Source organism: Nematolebias whitei, chromosome 5 (assembly GCF_014905685.2).
Source record: "Nematolebias whitei isolate Nwh7 chromosome 5, NemWhi1, whole genome shotgun sequence".
NCBI classification, from domain to species: Eukaryota; Metazoa; Chordata; class Actinopteri; order Cyprinodontiformes; family Rivulidae; genus Nematolebias; species Nematolebias whitei.
Window position 1 is genome coordinate 54,267,216 of NC_056502.1, and position 19,821 is coordinate 54,287,036.

General features: G+C 45.1%; 1 protein-coding gene across 1 annotated transcript in view; it reads left to right on the plus strand.

The window, feature by feature from the left end:
* Nucleotides 1-4,450: 4,450 nt before the first annotated feature.
* rbm42 (RNA binding motif protein 42) overlaps nt 4,451-19,821 on the plus strand; it is a gene marked incomplete at its 5' end in the record, with an annotated part of 87,190 nt that continues 71,819 nt past the window's right edge. The window contains 2 exon segments of the mRNA XM_037676483.1: nt 4,451-4,577; nt 4,725-4,794. Of these exon segments, the coding sequence (XP_037532411.1) occupies nt 4,451-4,577; nt 4,725-4,794 (197 nt within the window).

A 19,821-nucleotide genomic window follows, 5' to 3' on the forward strand; every position in this document is an offset into this window, starting at 1 on the left:
CGCTCTCAGCTACATTAATCAAGCGGTCTAGCTTGCACTCTGTCTGCGCAACAGATAACAACTGTTTTCGTTGTAAAAACTGTTTCTCTTTCTCCTGAACTTCCTCAACACATTTTTCTTTCTTTCTCTCAAATTTTCCTCGCAACCGGGACACCTGCTCCACCGCCCCGTCAGCTACACTGCTCATTCTCACAAACTGAGCACCGAGCCGTCCATTCAACAAGCAGGCGGTCCTCACATTCTTGTTTACTCCATTGAGCCTGTAATTGCATTTTCTGATTTTATGCTGAAGTCCTGTCATTGGTGCCATTTTTCTGACCTCTATTGCCTGCAAAAGTGGTCAAAACATCACTCGGACTATCTGCTTTCAGAAAAATTGTTCTAACAACTAAGATGAGCTTCTTCACACCTTTTCAAAAACAACAAAAACGACTGGGATGGGACTTCTTCCCATCCCGGTACAACTTTTTCTCTGTTCAGCTCACGCCTCCTCAGGCGTCTGAATAAACTTTTTTTCTCTGTTTTAAACTCTCACACAAAGGCTCGGGCGTCCCCTCCACCTCTTAAACACAAAGCCAGGGTTGGATAACTCTTCCAACCCGGCACAACTATGCAACTCGCATCAACATTTCTCTCAACACTCTTTTTTTTTTTCCTTCGTTTGAATATGGTGCAGCAGTTCAGAATTATTTATTTAAATTCTTAACATCCCATCCTCGTCGCCAAAAATGTATTATGAAATTCTTTATCAAAAGGGCTCGTGAACGGTCGGCACATATTCAGACAAGATGGAAAAAATGAAACACCAGAGGCTGTCACTGCTAGGAGTAATAAGTGTCATTTATTAACCTGCCACAGAAAACAGCAAAGCAAAAGAGTCATGTACACTTGTACACTCTTAACACACAGATTGATATGAAAGAACTTCTCACCGTGACACTGGCCGGGAAGTCGTTTTCGACCCAGGTAAAGAAGAATCACATCAAAATGGCGTATGGCACCAGCGCGCGTGCTGATCCATCACAGGACTTCCGAAGATTAAGTTGCCTGTCACACTTCCTTTATACCATTTCCCTGACCGGATCGCGTGAGAGCATTCAAAACAAGTTTGATGGTTGCCAAGAGGGCAGATTTAATTAAATCTGTTTTTCCTTCATCAAAGCAGTCTGTGCAACAGAGCGATGGTTTCATCAAAACCTGGGTCACTGTAACCTGAAGATTGGGCCCGATCTTCTGGCTAGAGCATCCCCAGAGAACTTTAATTACTCCAAAACACATCTGCAGCACAGGAATGACTAAATAAGCAGATAAGCTGCATCAAAAGTGAGTATAAGTGTGTTTAAATAAGTGTAATATAGGTATAGATTGACATAAAAGCATTAAAATAATCATTTCTATATCACTTTTGTTAACCTTATGTTTAGTTATTGGCTATTTTAAATTAATTCTTCAGCTTAACTGTTTGCGTTTAGTAGTTTGTTAAATTTGTGAGTGGATGTTTCCCTTCCCTCTTCCCAAGTGTGTTTGTCTGGTCTGATCAGCCAGATATTTAAGTCCCTTTTGTTTGCTGTGTGGCAGGTCAGTTTATTTTTGTCTTGAGCAGTTAGTTTGAGAGTTAAGTTAACTCTTGATTTTGGCTTAAGTCTGTTTTTTTTTCACTTGACCTCTTTTAAGGGCCCTGTAACAAATTTAGTTTGAATTTTGTTATTTTTGAGAATAAAACCCATTCTTTTTGAAAATTTACTACTGTGTCCTCATGCTTGACTGGCTCGGTCTCTCACACTCCGTCTTTGGTTTTATAAGTCTGTGTACATTTCCTGTCATTAAGTGACCTTGTACTAGATGGCTGCTAAAGTTATCAGTTTTTAATCTTAATCATCTGTAAAGTAACCCATATCAGTTATACATTAACAAACATACACTGTCATTCATACAGCAGACACTCACTCACTCCAACATCATTTATGCAACAAATATACATGGCATTTACAATGTTATATTTCCCTATTCCTGCCTAACCAAGGTTTTTGTCTGTCTTTCAACTTATAAAAACATATTTCCCTCACTGCCTATTCTAAAAAGCTATCTATCCCTGTCTTTAACCATAACTCCATATGGTCTTCTGCAAAACCCTAATCCAGCAAAAGCATTTTACTCTCTTTTGACCATGAAAATAATCCCTATCTGTCCCTCTCTGCCTGTTCTAAAGATTTCTAATTATCTCTATGTTAACCATAGCAACACTCCATGTATTCTTCTTTAGGTACCACTTCTAGATTCTTTCTAGGGATCATCCAGATTTAGGTGTATTTTAAGGATTCTGCCATACCAGAAGCACAGCCCCGATAGAAAGTAGAAAAGAATTTAAAAAATATATAAAAATAATAATAAATGCGTCGCTCGGGGATGCACTGCTGACCAGTCTGTTTTCCTGTGCTACAGACCTAAGGAGGCTATAATAAACAGAAACCCAAGGTCATCACTTTCTTTTGAGGAGTTAGCAATTTCTCCACACAGGCATCCAAAAACCAAGTAGCATTTTCTTCAAACTGTCACATGACCCACATCTTGACACTGTCCAGATGTCCAAGTTTTAATGCGTTTCTAGTAAACAGCGACGGGTAATTACACTCGGGACGTCTTTCAGACTGGGCACGCTTCTCGTAAAGATTCTACCATCAGCAAAAATTACGTCACAATTTTTACGTGGGTCTTTAAACCATCAACCACGTCGGATCTTCCTAATTTCACTGATAAACAAACAATAATTTATATACGGGTATTTAAGTCAACTGGACGAAGCTTAATTTTAGTGCAAAATTAATGTTTTGCGTGTTTATAACGCTCGCGGACCACTTCCGGTTAGTATTGTTGCTAACGCTTCCGGCTCGGAATCTGCTCAGACTTGGTCACCTGCTGCTGTGTCACCATTAAACAATAAGAAACGAGCTACCACTTCTAAAGACGGGAAACCGGGTTTCACGGCACCAACTGTTAACGACGGGAGCTGGCTGCGGGTCACCGGACCCGGAAACCCCCTCCAGCCTATGTCTCTCCCCCCGGCTTGAATCTCCCTCAGAAGTGGCAACTCTCATTATCAATAAATCAAAGAAACGTCGGTTAAGTTTTACCAATTGTATTAAAATCAATGCAGGAAAAGGTTACAGTTTACAGCGCTGGTCTCTCTGGTCTGTGACGCGTTCACAAACCTGGAAGAGCCCCGATGTCCCGTGTCATTACTCATTTATAGGGTCTAGACTCCTCTTTCACAGAAGGGAAGCTCAACCTGTCAGTGTATGAGGGGGCGTGGCTAAGTGTGATCTCAATGGATCTTATGTGGTTCTGATGTGTTAGGAAATATGAGACGGTGCTTCAAAAAGCCTTTCTATGTGATGTGGCAGATTAAACTCTATTCCTTGACAAATATGAAATCCCAGGGAGAGACTTTTTAGAGATGCTAGCCCAGTTTAACCCAGTCAGAACCAGGTCATAATTTCATTATAATCCCGTCTCTGAGCAGATCAAAACCCCAGGATCAGTCTAGATAAAAATATCTAACACGACTCTCTGTAGTGTTCTTTTTTATACCCAGGCCTTACATTAACCGGTTGATAAATACCCTCAGTATTTGCAAAATATTCCTCAAGCTGTTTCTTATGTACTTACCTCTACATTTATAGCCTTTTGTTTTCCCTTTTCCAATAGTTTAGAGATGTGTTACATCCTTCAAATTCAGTTACCCTTTTTTCAAAAAATTGTGTAGTTTCATAGTTTCAACATTTGATACGCTTACTATTTTCCATAAATAAATGTGGGTTTATGAGATTTGCAAATCATTGCATACTGTAATTATGTATATTTTTACACACCTTCTTAAATGTCTGATTTTAAAAACGTAAGGATATTTGTCTTCTTTCACCCAGTCTCCAATGCTATGCCCTTCAATGGGGCACTTAAGGTTTTTTATTTCCAACGTCCCCCCAGAATAAAGAGAGTCCACAGCCAAGCTTCCCCAGACTTTAGTTACCTTTTAGCTAAAAATATTCTCTCAAAATATTCTGTTGGAAATGGAAGTAAAGATTTTGTTGGACATGTCTTATCTCCTACTTAAAATACTGTAGAAACTTAAAAAAATATTTGTAACCATCAAAGTTTTCTGCAGAATCTGACTGGTAATTTTTGCGTGGCGATCGTTTGTTTGAGGCGTACTTTTCAGACTGTGTTTCTGTCTGCCTCTCAAGCACCTGGCAGTCACAATGTGGGGACCCTAATGAGCCACTAGGATCAACTTAAACTTTCTTGGTTTTCATTCTTCTTCTTTACAATTCAGACTTCAAAATGTAGGCATATTTTGATTTGTTGGAATTTTGAGCAAATGCTACATTAGCACTCTTTAACATTTCTGCACCTATTTTCTGGTTCTCTTGTGTCATTTTCACTTTTTCTTTAGTTTTGAACAGGAGGTTCTTGGTGGTCCAGTCCAGGTGGCAGGAGGTCAACCTGTAATGGAGCCAGTACCTGTAGCTTTGGCTGTTCCTTTAGTGCGACCAATTATTGGGACAAACACCTACAGACAGGTTTGCATCTTCTGGATTTTTCCCCCTGAGAACATATGAACTACCAAATGTTATATAATTTAGCAGTTCAAGCTAAATAAAAACAATGTCCTTGACATAAAAATATCTAATTTTGTTCCTTTTCCATCTTATTCCACATTCTCTTAGGTCCAGCAAACATTAGAGGCCAGAGCAGCTAGTTTTGTTGGCTCTCCACCACCAGCCTTTGTGGAGCCAGGTAATATAATTTGTGATCATGCTATAAGTAGTCTTATTATCCATTAATTATTTAGTAATGTAGTTATAGAATACATAATAAAATCAGACAAATATACTTGCTACATTAATGCCAGATTTTGACTAATCTGTAACACCAGTCACAACTTTATAGTTGCATTAGAAGTGATTGGAGTGAAGTGTTGGAGTCAGCCTCCCCACCATCACAGACATCTACACCTCCAGATGCAGGAAGAGGGCCACCTGCATCATGAAGGACCTCACTCACCCAGCACACACACAGTTTGCACCACTCCCCTCAGGAAGGAGGTTGAGGAGCATTAAGTGTAGAACCACTAGACTGAGGAACAGCTTCTACCCTGAGGCTGTTAGACTCATGAATCTCTAACTAGAATAATCACTGTGAAAAATCATATCATGTTGCTGCTGATCTGTTTCATGTTGCTGCTGATCTGTTTCAATGTTGATGTGTTCATGCGTGCTCATCTGCTCACAGATTCATGCTCATGTTTGTGCTGATGTTCAATGTAATATTTTTATGCTATTAGTGCTTAGTGTATATTTAGTTGATGTTTTTCTTAGTTCATATCTTAGATGTTATTACTGTTTTTCTTTAACATTTTATTGTTGGATGTAACTGGGACCCTCTGTACATAATTTCGTTCCACCACATGCACCACATGTGGTGCGAATGACAACTAAATCTCTCTAACTCTGATTCTAAAACATAAAAATCAGTAAATATAGGTAAAAGGAGAACTTTTAGTTTAAATGTAAATGGTAAATGGACTGTATTTACAGTGAGGAAAATAAGTATTTGAACACCCTGCAACTTTGTAAAATCTCCCACTTAGAAATCATGGAGGGGTCTGAAATTTTCATCTTAGGTGCATGTCCACTGTGAGAGACATAATCTAAAAGAAAAATGGAAGTCACAATGTATGATTTTTTAAAATAATTTGTGTGTTATTGCTGCAAATAAATATAATCTGCAAATAAGCAAATAAGTACGTAGATCTATGAACAAACTTTCAAATGCAATAGACAAATTGAAAATGACATGAAAACATGAAAAGCCCCTGGACTGGATGGGATTCCTTTAGATTTTTATAAAATATTTAAAAACAAGCTATTACAACCCCGCTATAATATGTTAATGGAAAGTTATACAATAAGAGAAGTACTCCCCATTGGCCAAAAGGATGGACCAGCACAGAAGATCAACATCATCAGGCCAGGACTCTGCGGCCTACACTCATCTCCAGGCCAGCGGTCACTCTTTCAAGGATGAAGATGTTCACATCCTGGATAGAGAGGAACGATGGTTTGAGAGAGGAGTAAAGGAGGCCATCTTTGTGAAAAGAAATCGTTCATCATTAAACAGGGGCGGAGCCTCGAGGTTCAACTGTCCCCCTCTTACAATGCTGTGATTGCTAGTATCACTCAGCCCTCTGTGAATAGTAAACAGCCATCAGGTGCTAATGATCCATTGTTAGGCTGATGGTCCTTCTTGAGCATGTGATCAGCTGGTTTTGGTTGTCAGCAGCAAACTGGTTGATCCACTCTGCGAAGGTGCTATTTAAGGTGCTATTTCAGACCGCTACAAGAGATCCTTCCTGCTCACAGCCATCAGCATTTATAACAACTAATTAATGAAACCAGGATGATGAGTTACCACAACATTTAATTTCCCTCTGGGATTAGTAAAGTATTTTTGAATTGAATTGAATTATAAGACTGAGCTGAATACAACACCTTTCGGATGAAAGACGAAACGTTTCTACATCTTTTTTTTTGTTTGTTTGTTTTTTGAATGTCCAGAGGACCAGACTTAACATTTTTTATTTTGTTCTACCTGGATTATTGAGCATGCATCAGGATACCCCCCATTGCAAAATTCCATCATAACAGTTCTATTTAAATCCAGGAAATCACCCACAAAATATGAATCCTACAGACCAATTTCACTTATAAATTCCGATGCCAAGATAATAGCAAAGGTTCTGGCATTTAGGCTTGAAACAGTTCTGCCCTCTCTCTCAGACCCAGACCAGAATGGATTTGTGAAAGGGAGGATGGCACATCATGGTATCCGCTGAGTTTTGAATATAATTCATGCAAAATATGAACATCCAGATACAGCTCTGCTATCCCTTGACTCAGAAAAAGCATTCGATAGGGTGGCCCATGATTACCTCTACAAAGTACTTTCCCAATTCGGCTTTGGTAGTTATTTTACAAATTGGATTAAAATAATTTATAATAAACCTACTGCCTCAGTTGTAACTAATAACATTGTATCTGTACCCTTCAATGTAGCTAGAAGCACACGTCAAGGTTGCCCCCTCTTTACCTTCTTTTTTATTCTGGGAATTGAACCATTGGCTATTGCCATAAGGAACGATCAAAATATTACTGGCATCAAAATAAATAATATTGAATCTAAAATTGGTCTATTTGCTGATGACAAAATTTAATGTCCACATTGAAATGCTCAGTCCCTCAACTATTCAAAACTGTTAATGAATTTGGCAATATTTCCAGCTATAAACTTAATGAATCTAAATCCACCATTCTTTTCTTAAAACAGTCTGAAAGAATCAATCCACCTATTCATACAACGTTTCAAGTGGTAAAAGATAGCCTTACTTACTTAGGAATAAAAATTACTCCTACAATAAGTGATCTGGCCCAGGAAAACGTCGGTTACGTACATGCCCACCTGCTGTGTGGGCCCCACCCGATCCGTATAAGTTACGTTAAGAGCAGGTAATCGGCTCCCAAATAGCTTTATTTTTTTCTTCAGCCATTCAGGAGCCAGTGAGGCCCGACGCTTAAAGGGCTACGCCTATACTCATAGAATCTGGGGTTACAGTACGTAACCAACGTTCTATTTCGTATAGGCTTCGCCCTTTAAGGCTGTCGCTGATGGGTTAAGGGCAAAGCGGATGTGGTCCTCGCCTCACTGGGTCCATTCGAACACCGTATGAAGCAGAAGCTTGCCCACAAAAACGTCTTGTCACTCAGCTCCCCATGTGCATAATTACGCATTGCGTAGTTATGTGTGCCATGCACAGACGCATGTTTTGTAACTATGCGTTCTGAAAAACATGAACGCCCCAGAAAATTTCAATGGGGAGGGAAGATGTTGAAAGGGGGGGGGGGGGGGTGCATGAACCAACTGATTCATGGCTGAACAGTATAAACAGATTAATAATAACAAATGAACTGATTATTAATCAAATGAACTGATTGGTAACAATAGTCATGAACTGATTAGTGACAATAGAACCAAAATAACAGACACAACTTGTGACTGATAACATCTCACACTGTGAAGCATGCAGACAGATGTGAGCTTAAGCAGAGTTCCATGAAAACAATAATATTCATTCTGTTAGAGCATTAAGGACAGAATGTGTCATGGAACGAACTGTCACATCACGCAGATAAAAGCGAATGAATGAGCAGGGTGTTGACCATGCGGCCGCAGTGCAAATATCCTGCATTGACATACCATTATGCAAGGCAGTCGAAGATGCGATACCTCTGGTCGAGTGTGCTCTGAGGTTGACAGGAGGCTCTAAATCTGATGCTCTGTAGGCTTCAGAAATGGCCTCACACAGCCAGTGTGACAAACGCTGGGTGGATAATGGGTGACCTGCAGATGCATCTCTATAATGCACAAACGGGTGTTGAGTTTGGCGCATTACGGCTGTGCTCGCTATGTAACACGTCAACGCCCGCACCGGACAGAGAAGATGGAAAAATGCTTCTTCTTCTGATCTATGGGGGGGAGGGAAAAACCCCTCCAATGATATCGCTCTTGATTTAAAAGAGCTCGTGATGTTTTTAGGCATAAAGGCTGGGTTTGGTCTTAAATCAGCTGAGCTGCTGTCAGCCTGAATTCTGAGACATGATGGAGCGACAGAGAGGGCAAATAAATCACTCACTCTCTTAACGGATGTTAAAGCCAGCAGCAGGGCAGTTTTAAGAGACAAGAATTTAAGTGGAACCTGATCCAGAGGCTCAAATGGAGCTTTGATCAGGGCTCGCAGGAACAGTATTAAATCCCACTGTGGAGCAAGTGGGCGTGAAACAGGCCTGCGTCTCTGTACACCTTTTAGAAAACGCTTCATCAGCGGATGATTAAAAGCTGTTCTGTCTCCGAACCCTTCGTGGCAGGAAGAGATGGGTGCAGCGTACGTTTTAATCGTGCTGAATGCCAACTTCCTGTCCATCAGCTGTTGTAAAAAAGACAGCACGCCACCTAATGGACATGAGGTGGCCTCTACACCTTTCTCTGTACACCAGCGCTGAAAAGCTGTCCACTTTGATGTGTACAGCGCTGTGGTAGATGCAGCACGTGAATCCTGGATTGCGCGCACTACATCCTGTGGGAGACCCATCCTCTCTAAGCGGAACCGCTCAGCGGCCAGACCACAGGTCCTGGCCTATTTCTGGGTAACTCCCGATCGCTCCTCCTGCCTGGAGGAGAGCATCCTCCCTCCATGGCAGTTTCCACGGGCGCCCTGACAGTAGGCGTTGCAGGACTGGGAACCGTGGTGCGTTCACGCGCTCGGGGGCCACCAGGAGAGCTGTCAATCCCTCCTCCTGAACTCGGTTCAGGAACTGTAAAATCAGCGGAGGTGGAGGAAACGCGTACAGAAGCGTTTTGGGCCATGGGCTGTGAGCAAACGCATCCACCCCCAGCAGTGGTTCGTCTCGCGGGCTCAGAGAAAACCATAGTTGACACTGAGCGTTCTCTTGTGTCGCAAACAGGTCCACAGCTGCTTTGCCAAATTTCTGCCACGTCTGAGTCATCAGGTCCGGGTGGAGAGTCCAGTCCCCGTGACGTGGACTGCCCCTGGACATCACATCTGCCCCTTTGTTCAGAACACCGGGTATGTAAACTGCTCTGATGGAGTGCAGATTTTGGTGAGCCCAACACAGTAGCTTTCGCGCAATGTGTAACATCTGGGCTGAACGCACACCCCCCTGCCGGTTTATGTATGCAACAGTAACCTTGTTGTCTGTGTGAATCAAAACGTGTTGATTCTGTAGCACGGGAGCAAAGTGTTGAATCACGTTCAGCACCGTGAGACACTCCAAAACATTTATGTGGGCAGATGTGTGATGGGGCCACAGCGCCCCTACTGCTTGAGATAGGCATGTCCCCCCCAGCCTGACAGCCACGCGTCCGTGAAGACTGGCACATGTGACGTGGGTCTGCTGACGGGGACTCCCTCCGACAGAACCAGGGTGTTTCCCCAGTGTCGGAGGTCTGCTCTCACGGAGGGAGGAACAGTGATCATCCGTGTCTTTTGTTTTTCTGGATCCACACGCAGACGCGCAAACCACCTCTGGAGGCGTCTCGTGCAATAAACCCAGCGGGACCACTGTGTGAGCTGATGACATCATTCCTAACAGCTTCATGACGGAGACGGCTTTTACCACTCTGCCAGGTCTTACGTGGCGGAGCTGGTCTTTTATAATGCCGATTCTCATTTGTGATAAACGAGCCCTCATGGTAGTTGAATTCAACTCCACTCCCAGATAAACAATTGCGCCGCTCAAGGTGGCTGCACATTGGAGCAGCTCTGTTACTTTCATTCTGAGATTTTGCTTTTGGAAACTTTAATTCCTCTTTTTCAGGATGTAAATCTCATTTTTTTGGATGACTGTTTCCTCTGGTATCGGAGTGCAGCTGGAAGGATTTTTACTGAATTTTTTTTTAGTTTTGGACATTTCTTATGATGCGTAACCATGGCAACAAGGCAGTTTTCTACAACCAACAACGGTTGAATAACATCTCAAAAGCTCAAATAATATCTCAACTACAGCACCAAATCTCAAATGAGTTGAAAAGGATGTTCTGTGGGCGCATTGTCATCTACCTGCCAGCTGTGATCGAGTGCCTGACCACTGAGATCCTGGAACTAGCAGGGAGCACAGCTCATGACAGCGGATGGACAGAATCGTCCCTCGGCACATACAGTTGGCTGTCTGCAGCGACGAGGAGCTCGGCAGACTGCTGAGAGGAGTGGCCATTGCTCTGGGAGAAGTTCTGCCCACCATTCGGGCGGTCCTACAGCCCGGGGGAACCGAGAGGCCAGTCGAGTCTGGGTGGACTGATCGGACGGCATCTGCAGCCAGTTTTGTAGGATCCACTGTGGGATGGACCTTTACAAGAGATCCTTCCTGTCTACAGCCATCAGCATCTATAACATCTCTTAATGAAATGAGGATAACAAGTTACAACAACAAATAATTTCCCTTTGGGATTAATAAAGTATTTTTGAATTTGAATTGAATTTGTCTGGGCCGGGAAAATCGAGCTTTTCCTCCAATTTATTGCGAAGCCCAGATTTAACAGGTGTGATGTCAACACCTGAGCCTGTGTCACTGCTTCCTGTCTGGAGCGTGACAACAGCAGCAGGTCGCTCAGGTAAAACAAAACTCTCATCCCTGCTCTGTGTAACGGATGCAGGGCTGTCTCCACACACTTTGAGAACGTACGAGGCGCTAGGGAATACCCGAACGGCAGCCTGTTGTACTGATACTTCATCCCTTGAAAGGAGAAACGCAGGAATTTTCTGTGTTTTGGGATGATCGGTATGTGAAAATAAGCATCTTTTAGGTCGACGGAAACAAACCAGTCGTTTCTCTGGATGTTGTCCAACAGCTGTCTTGTTGTCAACATGTGAAACGGTCTGTCCATGATCGCCTTGTTGAAAGCTGACAGATCCAAAATCGGTCTCATCCCTCCGGTCCGTTTTGGAACCAGGAAGTAACGTGAGTAAAACCCTGTGTTTTCCTCTCCTTTGGGAACCCTGGAGATTACTTCTTTTATCAGAAGCTGTTGGACTTCTGCATTTAGGGATGAGATTTGGTCTGGTGATGACAGGACCGTCTCTAAAACTCCTCAGAACGGAGGGGGTTGGGTTGCAAACTGCAATGTGTAACCTTTGCATAACACCCTGACCATTCTTCTGTCTGGCGAACATGTTTTTAGCCACTCCGCGTAACATCCGTGGAGTGGACGTGCGTTTAAGTGATGCGTCATGTTTTGTACGGATGTCATCCAGTCCGCCGCCTCGACCGCCGTCATGTGTCGCAGGAATGTTTTCCGCGTGACCCAAGACGAGGCTTCCTCAAAAGGGCTCTGAACATGCCTGTGTGCTGCGTTCGGACCGCGGACCAACCTGTGTGTTGAGGCGAAGCGTGTGACAGCTGATGACGCCGTGGGGCCGCACGTTCGACGTCGCTGTGCGAACGCTGAGAGATGGAGAGCACGACTTCATCTACGCCATGCTGTTTGAATGAATGCTGCGAGCCCCGCGGGAGCACACGTTTTCTCTGGTGGGACGCGCGCCGCTCTCGCTGGAGGCGAGACTCGTCACTGGGTTCGCTCAGTTGTCTCATGCTTATGCTGCCATGAGCGGCCGAGCGCTGAGACGCAGTGGGTGAAGGCTGCCCGCGTCGCGGCCGCACGCGTTTGCTTCGGTGAGGCGTGTGTCGCTCTTGCTGAGAACGAGGGCCTTCACCGGACCCGGCCTGCGGTCCCATATTTATGCCGATGTGAGCCGGTGAGCGCCGGGGAGCTGTGTGTGCTCCATCATCAACGCAGTGCCGTTTGGATGAAGGCTGTTTGCGTCGCGCGAGTGCGCGTTTGACACCGCTTGGGTGAGGATTGTGCTACTCGGGTTGACAACGAGTTATTTTGCTTACCATTGTGTCGTGTGAGCGTCTCGTCATGTCTTGGAGCGACGGTGAGTTTAAAAAAAACTTTATTTAAGGACACCGGCTCGTTATGTGTGGATAATGTGTGCGCAGCCGCTGTGAGTTCATCCGAGCTTACAGACTGGCTAAAAACAGACACTTTGATCATTGAATGATGATTTATTTAAACTTTCGTGTCACTTTTACACACACCCTCCGCAGACCGTCATTTTTTAAATCTTCTCCCCCGTGAGCTCTGCGATTTGTTGGCCCAGGGCGCTGTCTGCTGGCAATCTCTGGGGAAACGCTGAACTGCTGGTTGCCGGGATGAATAGGGCTGGTCTCTGACGGGTGGTGGAGCTGAGCGAGACGCCGCCGCTGCGGCCGTGGAATGTCGTTGCTTCTGCCTCTGCTCACGACGGTCTCTCCAGCAGGCCGGGGGGCGGGATGAGCCGCACGGCTTGATGAGGTGGCGCACAGTCTGACACCTCCTCCGACTACTTGGAGTTTGCCAGCATGGCTTTGAAGCTGCTCCCGAACAGCGCGTCCACCGTGATGGGGCCATCCATCAGGTCTCTGTGCAGTTTCTCCGGCAGCGAGGGGGAGTGATGAAGCCAGGTGGATAGCTGAATCATCGTCATCCACGCTGCAATCCTGGACAGGCAAACCACAGAAGATGCACACATGTTGAGGATGGCGTCGGCTGCCTTACAGAGGGAGCTCTTGGTCTCCTCGGGCAGATCTGCGGCCTCCAGCCTCTTGGACACGCTGTATGCTAGCAGCGCCACGTTGTTGTTAGCTGCGGCTGCCTGAAAAGCACATTGATGAGCTCGATTGTAGAGCGTGGTCACCGTCTGGTCATGTTTCCCAGGAGGGACGGGACGCTGCTCCAACCTGGACAGCTTCGCTCCGAAAGCTTCCACAAGGCTTCGCTCAAGGGGGGGTACCGAGGGAAAGCCCCGCTAGGTGAACCCCTCCACTCCGGTGATGGGAGTGAAAGTGGAGACGGGCGCTCTCAGTTTACCAGGACTGGCTGCGGCCTCGTTCCAATACGACGTCACCGCTGGAAAACGAGGCCAGATGGGATCAGGACGGCGAGCCGGCGTGGAGCCAAACCTTCCCGCAAGATCATCCGATGTGGACGGGGGAGGGGGGGTAAGGGAACGGAAAGTCCCTTCATGTCAGCAGCTTCCCGGATAATGTCGGGCAACTCCAAAAAGAGTGCGCCGACGGCAGGGAGCGATGTGGTCGTTGAGGCGTGAAGGCCCGGAGGGGTCGAGCATCCGCTCGGCCCCCCTCGTTCCAACACTGCGCTCCTCGGGAGGGAGCGAGCATCGGGGCTGCTGCTAACGTCACCAGTCCCAGAGGAACCATCCGATTCGCTCCGAGAACCGGCGTCGAAGAAGTCGATCGCGTCGTCCATCGAACAGTCTCCCACCATGGACAGGCAGTCCTCGACGTTAGCCTTAAACAAGGCTGCTCTCCTCTGCCTTTCCTCCGGTGGAAGATCATCACAGAGGCGGCAGGAGGAAGTGCGGGCGACGTGGCGGGGACCCAGGCATCCCTCGCAGGTGTCGTGCCGGTCAAAGCTAAGCAAGTAACCGGTCTTGCAGGATGGACACAAGCGGATGGTGTTGGAGCTGGACATCTTGTTGAAGGTCAGTGTTGTTAGCTTGCTGAAGAAAAATGGGAGCCGATTACCCGCTCTTAACGTAACTTATACGGATCGGGTGGGGCCCACACAGCAGGTGGGCGTGGACTAAATTTTTTCAGTGTGATGCTTCGCATAACAGGATAAATCCATCAGCGACAGCCTTAAAGGGCGAAGCCTATACGAAATAGAACTACACGCTGACGGTTAATACAGTATTGGATTCAATTAATAGTTGGTCTACATTGCCTATCTCTATGATTGTTCGTATAAACATTCTCAAGATGAACGTGCTCCCAAAATTCCTAGATCTTTTCCAGGCCATCCCCCTTAATCCACCAGATATTTTTTATTAAGATTCAAACAATCTTCAATAATTTCATTTGGAATGACGGACGGACCAGATTACGTTTATCATTATTATATCTTCCATATGACAGAAGAGGGCTAGGTGTGCCAAATCTTAAAATGGTATTGTTGTTATTGGGCTGCTCAAAGCTCTAGTGCCTTCTCCTGGTTCTCATCAACAGATTTATGTTGGGTAAGTTTGGAAAATATGAGTACTAAATCCTGATCTCTAAATTCATATTTATACTCAAGAAAATATAAAGATTTATTGAAAAATACCTCTACATTTTAACAAAAACAAAAAAAAAAAAAAAGAAGGAGATAGGAATAGAGGAGAGAGAGAGGGATAAAGAGAACACAAATCAACATCATTGAAGTCTGCCTGTAGACCTGCGGAAAGTTAAAAAAAAAAAAAACGACAAAACCGAGAAACCACAACAACAAACAACATATATAATGATACTTATAACATCATTAGAAAGTATTTTATACCATACATGGTAATACAAGATATATTTAGTGGCCACCACAACCCAACTGAATGTGTATCTGATTAACACCTGAATCTAAACACCTGTGTGAGCGTGCTTATCACTATAAGGTTTCTCCATAAAAATGTTCAATAGTGGATGTGGGGATCCATAAACCCGTCCCCACAGGACCTGAAGGTAACACAGGGAAGACCGGAACCACAGACACACAGTGGCCCCCAAGCCCGGAAATCCGGGAGTCCCCCAACAGGGACCCCCGCAACCCCCAGAGAGAGAAGCAAAGGGAAGCCCTGGGCGATCCCCAGCAACCACAATGCAGAAACCCCCAGGAGGCCGTAGCGACGAGTCAACAGTCCCCGCCGGCAACCTGCCCCTCCAGAGTTGATCCGGCCATGGACACCAAGCCCCGAGTCCCGAGGTCATACCACCCCCCAACAGAGGCCTGACAGAGCCAGGGCACCCAGGCCCCCGCAGGCAGCCACCAGGGCGGGCCTGCACACACCCCACCACCCAGCCCCAGCTGCTGAGAGCCGCCAATACACCGACGGCAGGGGGGCCCACCACCGTGGGGGAGCACGACCCACCAAATAGGGGGCCAAAACTGATCCAAGAGAGGGGGGCCACCCAAAACCCAACCTGAGACAAACAGGTACACAGAGACAGCCCGACAGAGCCTCTGTTGGGCCGTCCATGCGCCCCACCTGCCCAACAGTGACCGCAAGCCGGCCCCAGGTCGGGGGCAGAACAGCAGGGAGCAGCAGCCGAGGAAGACCGGCCCAGCGCACCAATGCATCCCTAAAGCCCCACACCACAGGCCCGGAGAGGCCCCGGCATGCCACCCATGCACCCCCCCCCCCCCCCCCCCACACACACACACATAGCACCCCGCACTGTGAATGTCACATCATGGCAACCAGCCAGCACTTCGTCAAAGTGAAGCCATGCCCCCGACCGCCGCCATGCACTACCAACAACCACACACACACAACCACAGCTGACCTCCCGCCAGAACCCGACAGCCACCCCAGCCAAAGGGCTGGCCATCAGAACCAGGAACCCTGATAAAAGGATCCAAACAATCCAGGGAGAACCGGAGCACCAGCCCCACCCCCATTCGCCCCCAAAGGCCCAATACCCACCCACAGCCCAGACCCCAACCAGGCAGCCTACCCCCCCCCCCACCCCCGACCCCAAATATCAGATGGAGAATGAGAGTTTAAGGAAAACTGGAAGACCCAACTCCTCCCTCCCCCCACTCAAATAAGATGTTGATGCATGTTGTTATATAGTGCGTTTAAAATGGGGGGGGGATGAGATGGCGACTGGCACAGACCCACCCCCTCCAGAGAGCAGGCAGTGCCCGTTCACCCCCCCAACCCTTGCCCAGAACCGTAAATGTCTACATGCTACATATGAGAGTGGGCACAAGTCCCGGAGGTGAGAATGATTACACATCCCACCCCCTATATGCCACCATGTGCCCACTCCAGACCCTATATATGCATGTGTCGTGAGAATGTTATATACGAGTGTCTAGGTTGTTTGATAAAATTGGGGCCCAGGTCTCCATGACCCACGGAGATGTAGGATCCTCCCCGCAGCTCAGTAGTGCATCTGAACCCCAAGACCCTGCTTGAGTGGTGGTGTGATGGAGTGGGTGGAGGAAGACGTCGGGATGGGGAGGAACAACTGAGGTGGCAATGCCCTCCCAGGGGGCCAGCTCCCCCACTGACCCCAATAGGCACCCCCATTCTCCGAGATCCACCAGGGGAGGGAGGCTCCAGTGCATTCATCCAGGAGCAGGAGGCAGCCGCACCACCAAGGACCCAGGCCACGGACCGGCACATAGCCCCGAGGAACGACCAGAACCTGGGCCAGCGACCCAAGCCCCCCCGAGATTGTCCAGACCCCTAACCCGATCCCCAGCTCAACACCCAGCCCCCCAACCAAAGGTCTTTATACTGTTTAATACTAAGAGTATTTTTATTTTTCCAATTTATGAGTAAAGTTTTTTTTGTTATACATAAAGCAGTAAAAATCATGTGAATTGACTTTGTCTCCAAGGTGACATCATCTAAGTGGCCCAGTAAGCAAACTGACAGAGAGAGTGGAATATTACATCTCAGACACTTTGAAAAGTCTTCACATATCCGGCACCAAAACCTCCGAACAGGTGGACAGAACCAAAATGCGTGGATGTAATTGTCAGGAATATTGTCTGTACACTGTGAGCAAACATTAGATGATGCGAAACCCATCCTGAACATCCGTTGACCTGTGTAGTGTACTCTATGAAGGATTTTGTATTGTATTAATTGTAAGTTGGGGTTTTTAATCATCTTAAAAGTTCTTAGACATATCTGAGACCAGAAGTTTTGGTCAAAGTTGACTGACAAGTCTGTCTCCCATTTTACAATGAGAAGGGATATTGATTCATCTATTTTAATGAGTGTCCGGTAAACCTTAGATAGTAATTTGGGAGGGTTAATATTTAGGAATTCTAATACACTTGTTAGTATTTCAATTCTAGTCTTAAGGTTAAATTTATTTTTTGTTATAGATTTAATTTGTTGATATTCTAAAAATTTATTCTCATCAATCCCATATTGTGTTATTAATCTGTTAAATGGCATATAGTCTACTCCCTCATATATATGTTCCAAATATTCTATTCCTTTACACCTCTAACCTGGGAAGTTTATCATCTTATTCTGTTGTAGGATGTCAGGGTTGTTCCAGATGGGCGTACGTTTACATGGAATTAGTGAAGACTCTGTCATTTTAAGAAATTCCCACCAAGCTGTCAGAGAGGAGCTGATATTGATGCTTTTAAAGCATTCCTGTCGTTTTATGTTTGAGCTAATGAATGGAAGGTCTGAGATCATTATATTATTGCAAAGTGTCTGTTCTACGTCTAGCCAGGGTTCATCAAGGGGTGTGTGTTTTATCCATCTTGAGATGTATTCTAGCCTGTTGGCTAGAAAGTAATAATAAAAATTGCGTAATTCTAGTCCTCCTTTATCTTTGGTCTTCTGTGATGTTTTTAGTTTAATATGTGGGGGTTTATCTTTCCAGAGAAATTTAGAGATGGAGGAGTCCAGGGATCTAAACCAGTCAGATGATGGTTTATTTGGGATCATTGAGAATAGATAGTTTATTTTAGGCTAAACTATCATTTTTATTAACACAAAGTTTGTTTTCTCAGTCATCCAGGTATATAACAACAAAAAAGGTTGAATCATGTCATCTGGACTTCGTTTTTTTGTTAAAAAGAAACGTTTCGCCCCTCATCCAAGAGGCTTCGTCAGTCTGAGGCCTAGCCATCTGGTATTACCCAATTGATTGACATGATTCAACCTTTTTTGTTATCATTTTTATTGAAACAATTCTTCCCATGAGAGACAAGGGTAGAGATTTCCATCTAGCAAGATCATCCTCAATTTTCTTTAAAAGTGGGATGTGGTTTATTTTTGTTAAATCTGTCAGTCTAGGAGAGACTTTGATACCCAAGTACGTAATATTCCCTGACTGCAGTTGTCTAGTAAATGAATTGTTGAAATAGCAATTAATTGGTAGAACTGTGGATTTTATCCAGTTTATAGAGTAATCTGAAACTCTTGAAAAAGAGTTTATCAATCCAATAACCTGAGAGAGGGAGGTTTGTGAATGCTGGAGGAAGAGCAACACATCTTCAGCATATAGACTGATTTTGTGCTCTCTGTTCTTGCATTTTATGCCTTTAATATCTGTAGTTTGCCTGATTGCTGCGGCTAGCGGTTGTCACTTACAATGTTTCCAAATATCTGGCGTCTGTACTCATCCCTTTAGTTGGCAGCTCAGAACACCACATACAGAACACCATGGACTTTGTGGATAAGGTGAGGGATGTCATCATGGAGACTGATGAAACAATGGTCTCTTTTGATGTCACATAACTCTTTATGTGCATTCCTGTTGATGATGCAGTAGAGGTGGTCAGTTTAAGATTAAAATCAGACACCACTCTGAGCAGCAGGACCACACTTTCCACAGAACAACTGTGTTAACTCTTGAAACTGTGCCTGCAGTCAACATACTTCACATATGGGGAGCAATATTATAGGCAGTGTAATGAGAGAGCAAGAGATGGATTGACCTCAGGGGTGCTCTCTTACATTTTATAATATCTGGACTAGTCCAAGTACATGATATTATACTTAATTTAAACGGATTCTTTCATTTTTCTGGACTAAGTGATCTTGTGCTTAGAAGTACTGTGTCGGAGACGTGTTTAAATTTCTGACTCACCAACAACAGTGAGCCGTTTATTTTAAACGATTTAAAACACATCACACATTTACATTAATTGGCAGATTGATTACAATTAACACAGCTTAATTAATGAGCTTTTGCACTGAGAAATCATACGGCCATGATTTCTCACTTGCAACTGAAATACAACAGACATTTCTGAAAATATCTGGATTAATTACTGGCAGATAGAAGAGTTTTAAAGATGGGAAAATGAAGTTTAAATGGAGAGAGATGGGTGAGGGAAAGTGTCTGTATAACCAGAAACAACACGCTTCTTTGGACGCAGCTTAACCCACGGTACACTAGCAGTTGAAGATCGACTCTTTTACCTTTGCAGACGATAGTTTCGGCTTCGGTGTAGAGTTTTCTTTCAACTCTTTTCAGCGTCTCCGTAGGATAGCAGAGAAACGTCCGGAGTAGTGACGGTACTTCGTTCAACAGCACGCTCACCTCCCGGGTGGACTCACATGAGCTGTGAGCCCGTCAGAGTTCCACTCAGATGTGGAAGATTCCATAATCCCCA